Genomic DNA, 10,742 nt, shown 5'->3' with positions numbered 1-10,742 from the left:
CATTATTCACTTAGTAATCGCTGCTGATAAGCCTATGACGTATCTCGCCTTGGCATTTATGCTGCGACATTATCTATGCTTTAGATAAAAGTTTCAGCATGCTCCAGCTACGAGATAAAAACGAAAACCGAATAACAAAATTCATTGAAGTATTAAATGTAATGCCAAACTTGTCACTTTAAATATTTGATGTGATTGATTGTTTTCCTGTGGAACAAACTTTGATTTTTCAGTGGAATAAGAGTTGCTTTGGATGAAACTTTCTTGTGCATTTGAAATTCGCGCCAACTCAGTGCAGCAGCTAAGTGCGAGCGGGACAGCTCTATAGGTACGCCAGAGCAGTGCTGAAAAACGAAGACGGGGTAAACAGTGCTGAGCAGCAGCGAAATTCGAACTTTGCACCACAGCTGATTCAGTCGGTTCCGGAGAGTTCTGCCGGATTAATTTACTGATATGGCTCAGGCTCTAAAGTTGTACTACGACTTCCTGTCGCCGCCATCGCGAGCTGTGTGGCTCGCACTCAAATTGAGCAAAACGCAATTTGAAGCCTGCCCCGTGGCGCTGCGCAAACGTAAGTTAAAGTGCGCCAAGAGCTGTGGGCGGCGAATCAAATTCGAGTTTGTGTTTGCAGGTGAGCAGTTGACCGATGAGTACAAGAAGATCAATCGCTTCCAGAAGTTGCCCGCACTGGTGGATGGGAGCTTCCACCTTTCTGAGAGCGTGGCCATGATCCGGTGAGTATAAATATCAGGCGAAAGGGGTCAGCACTAAGTTTTATTCTCATTAATTCCAGTTATCTTGCGGATAAGAATAAACTGAGCCAGCAGATTTATCCCAAGGATCTGGAGACGCGTGCTCGTGTGGATGAGTATTTGATGTGGCAGTTCCGAAACGTGCATGTGCCCTGTGGCACATACTTCCTAAAGGGTTGGCTATTGCCCATCAATGGACTCGCGCCCAAGCCCAAGCCGGAGGTGGTTGCCAAACTTGTGAAAGATGTTGAGACCAGTCTGGATCTCCTAGAGCGCTTCTGGATGAACGATGATTACTTGGTTGGCGACAAGCTCACAGTGGCAGATTTATCGTGCTCCTCTGAGATAGAACAGCTGAGTAAGCGATCCAACAGCAGTGCTCCTTGGTATTCCATTACTAATGCTCTGTATTTCGCAGGACTCTGCCAGTTCCATGTGAACGAACGACAATTCCCAAAGGTGGCCAAGTGGCTAGAGCGCGTGCGCATCGCATCCAAGCCCTACAATGATATCGCCTACGAGTTCGTTAACCAAAAGGCTAAGCAGGCAGCTAAGCTGTAAGCCGATCTAGTCTAGCTCCCTTACTTTTCCCTGCCTTTTTAGTCTAATTGTGCCTGAGTGTATTTAATTTATGTTCTGTCTGTTTTACTAGCTTTAAGCAGATTCTAACTGTCTGCATAGGTAATCTTCATATAGTTCAACTTTATCGTTTGTTTCTATTTGAAATTTGTGTTAAACTGATTCTTTTTACAACATTAAAAATTATGTTTTATAAATATGTACTACAATAAAACGTATAACTAATCAATGTCCAGTTTCCGAAAGGAGCCTTCGATGCCGAACAGCGTTTCCGAATTGATGGGCTGTCCACGTCGCAGCTTCTCATTCGTACCGTAGGCCGCATCCTCCTGGAAGAAGTCCGTATACTCTAGCAGCTTATTCGTCCAGGTATCGATGACGTCCTGTACGTTGCCATTGGTGCCGCCATACTCAATGGGCAGATACTCCTTAGGGACGTACTTGTAGAGAGAATCCAGCTTGGTGTGTATATGGAACTGGGCAGGAGAAAGTGGACATTATATAGTTATTATGTATATATTCCCATTTCCAGTGCCTTCAGAACTCACCCGTTTGCGTATCTTGTCGCTCATTAAGCTCTTGGCTATGGACATTGCCTTCTCGGCCATGGATGGCGCATTGATGAAGTGGAAGCCCTTGGGTCTATATGGCAGCGCCTTGTCGCCGAGCACAGCCAGCTTCTTGATGAGGACCGCGTCGAATTGGAACATGTGGCCGGCGGTGACGCCTTTCATGTCGATGATCTCCACAAAGCCAGATACCATTGCATTGTCGTCCTCTCTGATCTGTATCTCGCCCAGCATGGTGTTGACCTGCATGACCTCCGCAATGGAATACTTGCTGGAGTCGTACTGGGCATAGCGAGAGATGTGAATGCGTGGACCGTCCACTTGCAGCGGATGCGACAGTCGCAGCAGGCAGCTAAAATATATATACGTGTACATATATAGAGTATATGAGAGATAATCATCCGCTTTCATGGCACCTACCCTGTCTTGAGTATGTTCAGCTGTTTCTCGCCCACGAGGCGATTCTTGTACAGTTCCGGGACAGCGCCTCGCATCGCATAGAAGTTGTCCAGCTTGAGCTTCGTCTTCTCCAGGCTGTATTTGCAGCCGCGCAGAAAGGCGACCAGAAATTGTGCATCCTCGCGTGCTTTCAGGTGGGGCTGTTTTGAGATCCATGTGCGTATCGTCTCAATGTCCTCCGGCACTCGTTCGGACACCTCGCCCAGCTCCTTCTGCGCCTTTAGAGCCAGCTCAGCGCTCAACGGGCGGATGTTCAGATTATCAATGGACGACATGACTTGTGGTGGGTGGGATGTATTTTTTGGACGCGGCTATCTGGTGGTACAGAACTTTGATTTATTGAAGTTCGGTTTAGGTGGGCACAGATAATAGTCAAAAGTATATTTCCGGGCGATTTGCAATCGTCATGTTTTAGTGATTAGATATGGACTCGTGCTACCAGGTGCTTCAGTTTTAACGAATGATTTGTCATAGATGTGACAAGCCTTTGGGCTATCACTGAACTGATTAACAGTTGAACTTGTATATAATTACAGTTACTTTTAGTTCTATCTCTAGTGCTGGGGCTGGGGTTGGGGCTTAGTCAGAGTGGCAAACGAGGTGTAGCTGGCGTGTTATCAGTGCCGCTACAGTTCGATATCTATATAGGCGCGGGCCTTGATTCGTCTTTAACTGTGCGACACAAAGCTTTGTATAATTTCCACGCTCACTCGACCTCTGCTCGCAATTGTCTCTAATATAATATAATATATATTATATATATATGATATGAATATATAAACATATATTTGTCGCGACGTACTTTTTACCGTGTAGCTGTATGCACATATATGGTTGGCTTTAATTTTTCACGTTTTGCGACCCTATTTGAATATATAGTATATATTGTATATATACAGTGTATATATATATATATATTATGAACCGCCAACTACTGTCCACGTCTGTGGTCTATGCGCGACTGTCAGCCCGGTGGGCTGTGGATCGAGTTTTTGGGCATTCGTGCTCTGTATCGGTCTCGGTCTCGAACTCGGAATCGGAATCGGAACTCACTCTGATGTCGTCATGGGCCATGACGCATCGCCTAATGACAATTGGAGCAGCACACAAATTCGGACAAACCAGAGACCCAAGTGCAATTGAACTGGCTGATTATTGGATATTGAATATAGTTCAACTGACAGCATTCAACGAGAAGTATGTAAAGAAGATATAAGAGGCACTACAGTGCCCATCAGAAGGTGCTGTAGTGCCTCTTAGGCAAGGGTCATCTTGGATGGTTAAATTATACGGATAATGGAGAGTTATGCATTCTATATAGTTAAATCATCTACCTGCCTTTACACTCTTTCGGCACATATTGCCTAACTGTCACTGGCTTAATTATCAGTTTTCGCTTATATATGTCTATGCATACATCTAAGCATTTTTATTTACCTGTCTATAACGCAAGATAAGGGCATTATCGTTAAACATGATACATCTGTTTTTTACTTAAATCGAGTTTTTTGTTGTTGTGGCTTTCGCTACTACATTTTTAGGAAGAGCAACTAATTATTATTATTTGTTATCGCAAATAGATATTCGTACATAATGCTATTCCATGCACAGGTGGAATTGAACTTTAGCCATAAATTACTCGACTTATGGGTTACACTACGAACTGCACTACCTATAAAACAATTAAGAAGGTTCCAGTCGAGAGTGCTCGACTAGGAGATACCCTGAACCCTCTAAGCTGATATTCTACTCCCTCTGCACTTATTTTATGCACATAAGCATGCGCTCTGCTGGCTGCGCAGTTAGCAGCGACAACGCTTGGGCTGCAATGCAGTGTGGGCAATATTATGATAATTTATTAGTTCAATAATTACTCTTGTAGTAGGACTATCTTTAGCGTGATCATATGGTTGAAATGTGTGTACTTTCCAAAGGGGGGCGTGGTATCAAAAATCTGTAAATCACAAAGTCTTTGTATTCTGCATATTTATATACACAGTAAATCTGAAGTCTCCAGGTCTAAAAGTGTTCAAATTAGGCTGAAAAAAACAAAATAATTTATCGATTATTCTCGATAAAAAGTTATCGGATGCGTTATCAAAAAAATATGATAAACTTGTACTGCGTACGAGCTCAAGCACTTAACTCCTGAGATCGACGCACTCATACGGACTTACGGACAGACGGATAAGGCTATATCGACTCGGCTCATCGCCCTGATCAAGAATATATATACTTAATGAGGTCTGCGATGATTCCTTCTGCCCGTTACATACTTTTCACAAAACCATTATACCCCGATTTCCCATTTTCAATCGGTTCAAGATATAAAAATCTTATATTTTAAACTAACAAGTAAGAAAGCTCTAGTCGAGACTGCTCGACTACGAGATCCCCGGAACCCTTTGAGCAACTGATATTTCAATAATTATTCGCACATGCACACACACACAGGTATTGGCTGCAGTGGTGGCTTACTATGGGAACTTAATTGTTAAATAACTTTTTTCGTGAGTGGACTATCTACATAAAACTTTCAGATAATGAATATAATATAAATATGCATGTATCTGTCAAAGCACAAGTCTCTAGTATTTGAAATACGCCTTTTACAAACTTACTGGTGAGGAGGTAAATATAGGAGTGGGGGGTAAATATTGACAAAAATCGAAATTCTATAAAGTATATATTAATCTACGTTTAAAATTAGGCGACTCTTGCTTTTAAGATGTAGAAGATATAAATTTATTAAGGGTTTTCCATAATGTTTTTAATCGATAAGAAAATAATGAGGCAAGTTATCGATTTTCGAAGCAAAGCTCAATATGCTCCTGGTATACTGGGTCGGCCACACCTCCTTCTGCCTGTTACATACTTTTAACCAAACCATCATACCCTGATTTCCCATTGAAAATGGGAGCATATTTGAAAAATCAGAAAACTCATAATGAGTCGATATATATACACATATATATACATGTACCCACATCTATGTATATATATACATTTGTTTGATATTTCGTTGGGGATTCAACTGTACAATCTGTGCACGTTGTTATCAACAACCTTTGATATCAATGTGTTGATATCAATGTTTATTTCAATCGTTTATAAGCATGAATAGAAGTATACACAAGGTAGGTTATAATAAACAGTTGAATGTGGTCTATAGCTATAGAATTTTGAAAGTGCTGCTATAAATTGTTTGACAACAGACTTTTCGGAATTACTGATTAATTAATAAATATCACCCTTTAGAAAAATGTATATGGTTGATATATGAGATTAATTTGTCAAACAAATATCTTCTATTTCCTAAAATAAATTAAAATTTGTAAGATCTTATCTATATTAACATCTCAAAATGGAATTTTGTAGAAATGGTGAAAAAGCATCAATAATAATATCTGTTATTATTATTAAAAACCAAAGATTTGGAGTCTATGTGTATATTTATTTATTTATAATGAATATATATATATATTAACTTAAATCTAAAATTTATTTCTTTTGAAATATATATGTATATATATATATAAAATTAAATCTAACCAAATAAGTATATATTTAGAATTGTTGTTTAAATGTTTTCTGATCTTGAGTGTTTGTTAGTCGAGTTCTCTGTGGAATCGCACACATGCGAAATTTTATGATAATATCACATTATTTAAATATAAATAATAAGAAGGGGATTTCGTTTGTTTTATAATCAATTTGAAAAAGTAAAAACAAAAACAACATACAAAACAAATGCGGGCAGCTTATAGCTACTAAGATTCGGGCCAATCTGTTCGTTCAATAAGGAAATACTGTACTTAATTATACAAGGCAGTGTTAGGTGAAAGAATTCTTAATCGGATGCACTGCGTATCCTATCATATCATATATAAAATTGATATACTTTATAAAATAGATGTATTTGCGTAAGAAAGAAGATAGCAATCATGCAGTGGGCGTCTGGCAAGTTTCAGATATATTTTATATGAATTACAGTCGAATCTCCTTACTTTGTACCCCGAAATTTGTAAATCGAAAATCGCGACAATTGGAAAAACATTCTATCCTATGTAAATCGAAACAGAAACTTATCCCCTTGCCATTTCGAATTATCGGGACTCGGCTGTAAATGTATTCTTATATTTCTCTGTATATATAGATAGCTAAATGAGACAGTTAAGATCGTCACAGCATTGATCTATTAGACGGCATACACGTCTGCATGCAAGTTCTATCTATGTACATATGTATGTTATGCATGTATGAAGATAGACCATTGCTCGAGGTCGATGTCTTAAGACTTATACGGCCGATCTTCTCATAGATCAATGCTGTGACGATCTTAACAACGCCAGGCCAAGTATGTGAATGCCAGAAGGATGACAGTTAGACTATGCCCCCGTTGTCTTATGCTAATAGAGGCGGAGCTGCCGTCCGTGGTCTCATTGGAACCGGATACTAGGGGAGCCGTCCAGCGCTGCTCCTCGTCCACGTCGTTGACGCTGCGCGCACACTGCATCCATTTGCGGGAGGAGAGCTTGGGGCGAGCGTGCGCTACCTTTACGAGATTGTCGTCGAACTCCCAGTAGCCCAAGTTCTTGAAGAAGTAGGTCTTTCCATTCGTATACTGGAAGGCCGCATCTATATTGTAGCCCACGCCCGCCCAGAAGGACATGTCCCGGGGATAGTCCAGCTCCACCTTGCCCGTGCTGTCGTCAATGCGCCAGTAGAGCGTTCCACTCGTCAAATACGTCCTATTATTGTAGCCCCATACGAAGGCGGCATCCACATGGGTGAGAGAGGGCGGCAGACCCAGGCTGGTCAAAGGCTGTGGGTAGCCCGGCGCCAGGGTGACCGAATCGAAGACGTAATACTGCCGGCCTGTGGGTGGCAAGGTAAACAGTTTAATAGAGCTCGTCATAGAGATAGATAGAGATAGAGGTTTGTTTACCTATAAAGAACACAATTTGACGCTGTTGATTTTCATAGACGGCATCCACCTTGTTAAAGTCCTCGGGCAGTGCGGACCAATGGCGACGCGTTTCCGTCGGATAGCCATTATACAAGCCTTTGGCACCAATGCGCCACAGGAACTACAGAAAACGAGAGTAAATATTAACGATAAATATAGCAGAAATAAACATTAAATGACGATTGAGTTAGTGTTGACCTCCGATATACATATATACATATGTATATCGATGGCCCAAAAGTGAGGCTGAGTCAATACTCTGTCTTTTTCTGAGTTTGGGAACCTTCGTCTTAAATATTTTCTTTTACTTTCCTGTAAGCTTCTTCTAAGAATTTACTATGGGTCTCCTCTACCGAAAAAAGATTTGGTTTCCAGCCAATACAAAAATAGTCTACACATATATCTCTTTAATAGCTTTATGGTATGCCTGATCTAATACAAATTATTTTTAGTATAGTATTTATAGTATATTATTTATACCTGTCCTCTGAAGATGAACAACTCTCGGCGTATCATGGATATGGCATCGTATGAGGTCATGCAGTTGTCCGGCTTAGGCTTGCGTGGTTTATGTGGCTTATTGTGTCGATGCACTGTGGGGTAGTTGTAGGGCCTGTGAGTGGGATAGGTGGGTGCTGTTCTTGTCGTCGTCTTCGTTGTCACTGGTGCTCTCGTTGTGGTTGATGTCCTCGTTACGAATTCTCGATTCCGCTGCCTTTCTCGTTCTCGCTCTTGTTCCAGATGTCGTTCACGTTCTCGTTCTCGTTCTTGCGCCTCGCGCTGTCGTTTATATTCGCGTTCTAGCTCTCGCTGACGCACCCGCTCTCGTTCTCGCTCCCTCTCTCGTTCACGCTCTCGTTCTCGTTCACGCTCTCGTTCACGCTCCCGCTCACGCTCACGATCTCCCCCTCGCGGATAATAGTTGGGATAATAGGTTGGATAACGATTGGGATAGTTGGGTCGCTGCTGCGGATAATAGGTGAGCGAGCGCATTGTGGTCGTGGTTGTTGTGGTGCTCGTCGTGGTTCCCGGTCGATAGGCACCCCAGACCTTCTCTTTGGCCCCATAGAGCTCCTGTATACCGATGCGATCATCGTCGGGCAATTTGCCATCGACCTCATTGTTCTGATACCAGGGGAACATGACCGCATTCGAGTCCGAGGAGTGGCCCAGCCCCAGCGAGTGGCCCAGTTCATGCAGCGCCACATTCAGAAAGTTGGTGCCTGTAAAATGCGACAACAAGCGATTGGTTAATGGCATCCAGCGGCCAAGGCAAAAATATATATACAAAAAAAAAAAAAAAACGTAAAGAAGAAGAAATGAGGAGACAAGAACGCGTCGTCGCCTTGACGACTTTGTAAGTGGCATATGGCATATGGCAAAATGGCGTCGTTGCAACATTTACAATGAAGAGACTACGCTGCTTTCACATGTGCTCGACTGCGAGATACTTTGTAACTTGAGCGTAAAGTATTGCCCACGTCATAAAAGCTAAAGGATTTCTGCTAAGCAGACAGATTGTTATTTACTTATTTTTTCTTTCATATATTTATGATTTTGAATCAATCAGTACCTTAATCTGTGAATAGACATTTTTTTATCAACATTAAGTTGCGCCTTTCAGAAAAGTGAATGCTTAGAAGGTCTCAAATGCCACGTGCCTGCACTTTGAAATTACAGGGTGTTTAAGGATTGGTCGTTGCTGCATTTGGCCAACGTCACGCATCATGCTGACAGTTTTTTTATTGGCATTAAAAACCATTAAAATGGTCGACATTGGATTCTGGTTTCGGAGCGGGTTCTCGCCCGGGCCTCGTCCGGCTGCGGGTTATACGGTTCTTTGGATCTGCCGTTAGGGGCGCAATTTATGGCGCTAAATTACAAAACGCATGCAGGCAGCCGGCGCCAACGTTTATTGATTTTGCCACTTGCAACAAGGCGGTGCCGCTGCGGCTTAGTCGCCTGCAACTCGCCCGCAGGCTTTTAGCCACAATCCGACCGCAACAACAGCCGCTGCATCCACAGCTGCTGCTCCTGCTGCTGCTGCTGCTGATTATTATTATTGTGTTATTATCTAATGTTATTAATTTATGCGTTGCATTCGCTGACTAGATTATCTGCGGACCGCAGCAACAGCAGCTGCTGGTCTCCACTTACCACGACTGTCATCACTGCTGCCATCGAACTCCCAGGTCTCCTCGGCATCGAAGTGCGCATCGCCGCCGCGCCCGACGCCCGGATAGAACGCGTGCGCCAGCACCTGGCCGGGTCCATCGAACTTGTATCCATCGCCATGATCGCGCCTGCAGGGAGTGGGTAGAAGAAGAGTTAGTCGAGTCGAGAGTTAGTCAGCCAGAGCCTTGATTAGTTAATTCAATGGCATCGAAGTTACGAGCTTGCAAAAATAAAGCTTATCTAGGAAAAAGCGACACAACAGCTGCAACATAAACTCTTTGATTTGAAATTGGTATCCAGCATGCAGCCAAATCTCCTTCGCTTCTGCTGCTGTCGTCATCGTCGTCTTCGTTGCCGTTGTCGTCATCATCATCATTGGTTTCATGGTTTAATACTTGGCTTATTTATCGTTGCCTGGTTTTAAGTGCAGTTTTATGGGCTGCCCATCTTTATGGCACTACAGAATGCTTCTTTTTATGGTCTACATGAGGTGGCTGAGCAAACAACCTTCACCCACCCACCCATTGCTCACCCACTTTCCACTCTCCACTCTCCACTCTCCACCTTCCACATTTCATACGCACCGTGCAAAGAGAACCTGTATATCCGCCTGATCGCTGTACACTTCACGGAATGTCAGCTTCGAATTGGTCTCCCACACTCGCAGCGCCCGAGACACCATCGTCCGAATTTTGTTCGCGTCCGGCATCGATTGATTCACCAAACTGAAAACGATAAACAGGTATTCGTTACATTTGTATGCAAGTAAAGATTTAAGCACAAATATGTACGTATTTTATATGAATATGGTAAAGAATTGAAAATATTTTGCAATGATTCCTTTAGGGTAAAAATCGAATCATCTGAAATGTCTCTTGAATCAGCAGAGCTGACAATGCACATACAATATCAAATGGGCATAACTCAGTGCAGTTTCATTGGAGTGCTCAAATAAAAAAAGAGAATGATGAAATCTATAAATTTAAAAATTCCTTAAGAATTGTCGCATATTTCAAAGAATTTAGTTTTGGCTCAACTGGCAGCGCTTCAGCACTGGCTTCAGTTAGAGCTCATGCTTCAAAGCAGACATCCACACAGATTCCTTTCTTATGCATAGTTAAACACACAAGCCACACCCACACACGCACACTCTCTTTCGGGCAGTCACACTACAGCTGGGAGCGAACCGACTTTACACATTGTTTGCTGACAATTTGGCCTACAACTTTGTCTCAGCGT

The 10,742-nt window shown here is 42.4% G+C and overlaps 3 protein-coding genes across 5 annotated transcripts in view; 1 reads left to right on the top strand and 2 right to left on the bottom strand.

Moving 5' to 3' along the window:
- Positions 1-220: 220 nt before the first annotated feature.
- Positions 221-1,560, top strand: LOC6580949 (glutathione S-transferase theta-1). The gene is made up of 4 exons (XM_002006707.4): positions 221-571; positions 632-734; positions 794-1,110; positions 1,171-1,560. Exons 1-4 carry the CDS (start codon positions 454-456, stop codon positions 1,311-1,313), a joined length of 681 nt encoding a protein of 226 aa, XP_002006743.1. The 5' UTR covers positions 221-453; the 3' UTR covers positions 1,314-1,560.
- Positions 1,449-3,330, bottom strand: LOC6580948 (alpha-tocopherol transfer protein). Of its 2 annotated transcripts, XM_002006706.4 has the most exons (4): positions 3,162-3,330; positions 2,321-2,674; positions 1,880-2,252; positions 1,449-1,807 (listed from the first exon to the last, which is right to left on the bottom strand). In XM_002006706.4, the coding sequence occupies exons 2-4, from the start codon at positions 2,632-2,634 to the stop codon at positions 1,553-1,555; spliced, it is 942 nt and encodes a 313-aa protein (XP_002006742.1). In that variant the 5' UTR covers positions 2,635-2,674; positions 3,162-3,330; the 3' UTR covers positions 1,449-1,552. The 2 variants fall into 2 exon arrangements, with proteins under 2 accessions (XP_002006742.1, XP_032585687.1); XM_032729796.2 differs by lacking the exon at positions 3,162-3,330 and having other exon boundaries at positions 2,321-2,850.
- Positions 3,331-6,065: 2,735 nt separating this feature from the next.
- The window catches only part of LOC6580945 (matrix metalloproteinase-2), a 106,691-nt gene continuing 102,014 nt past the window's right edge, over positions 6,066-10,742 (bottom strand). For both annotated transcript variants that reach the window (XM_002006704.4, XM_015164544.3), the window contains 5 exons: positions 10,088-10,228; positions 9,486-9,631; positions 7,809-8,551; positions 7,308-7,449; positions 6,066-7,237 (listed from right to left, as the gene is read on the bottom strand). In XM_002006704.4, the coding sequence (XP_002006740.2) occupies positions 6,699-7,237; positions 7,308-7,449; positions 7,809-8,551; positions 9,486-9,631; positions 10,088-10,228 (1,711 nt within the window). In that variant the 3' untranslated portion in view covers positions 6,066-6,698. The remainder of the gene's footprint in view (positions 7,238-7,307; positions 7,450-7,808; positions 8,552-9,485; positions 9,632-10,087; positions 10,229-10,742) is intronic.

Source organism: Drosophila mojavensis, unplaced genomic scaffold (assembly GCF_018153725.1).
Source record: "Drosophila mojavensis isolate 15081-1352.22 unplaced genomic scaffold, ASM1815372v1 contig_81, whole genome shotgun sequence".
Classification (NCBI taxonomy): domain Eukaryota; kingdom Metazoa; phylum Arthropoda; class Insecta; order Diptera; family Drosophilidae; genus Drosophila; species Drosophila mojavensis.
The sequence above is the reverse complement of the archived record's forward strand: the minus strand, read 5'-3'. Positions and strand labels throughout refer to the sequence as shown.

Excerpts from the sequence above, each read along its gene's own strand:
- LOC6580949 (XM_002006707.4), top strand. The coding sequence starts at position 454 with ATGGCTCAGGCTCTAAAGTTGTACTACGACTTCCTGTCGCCGCCATCG. Across the intron at positions 735-793 it reads GAGAGCGTGGCCATGATCCG|TTATCTTGCGGATAAGAATA; the intron begins GTGAGTATAAAT and ends CATTAATTCCAG. Across the intron at positions 1,111-1,170 it reads CTCTGAGATAGAACAGCTGA|GACTCTGCCAGTTCCATGTG; the intron begins GTAAGCGATCCA and ends TGTATTTCGCAG.
- LOC6580948 (XM_002006706.4), bottom strand. The coding sequence starts at position 2,634 with ATGTCGTCCATTGATAATCTGAACATCCGCCCGTTGAGCGCTGAGCTG. Across the intron at positions 2,253-2,320 it reads CTGAACATACTCAAGACAGG|CTGCCTGCTGCGACTGTCGC; the intron begins GTAGGTGCCATG and ends TATATATTTTAG. Across the intron at positions 1,808-1,879 it reads GCGACAAGATACGCAAACGG|TTCCATATACACACCAAGCT; the intron begins GTGAGTTCTGAA and ends TCTCCTGCCCAG.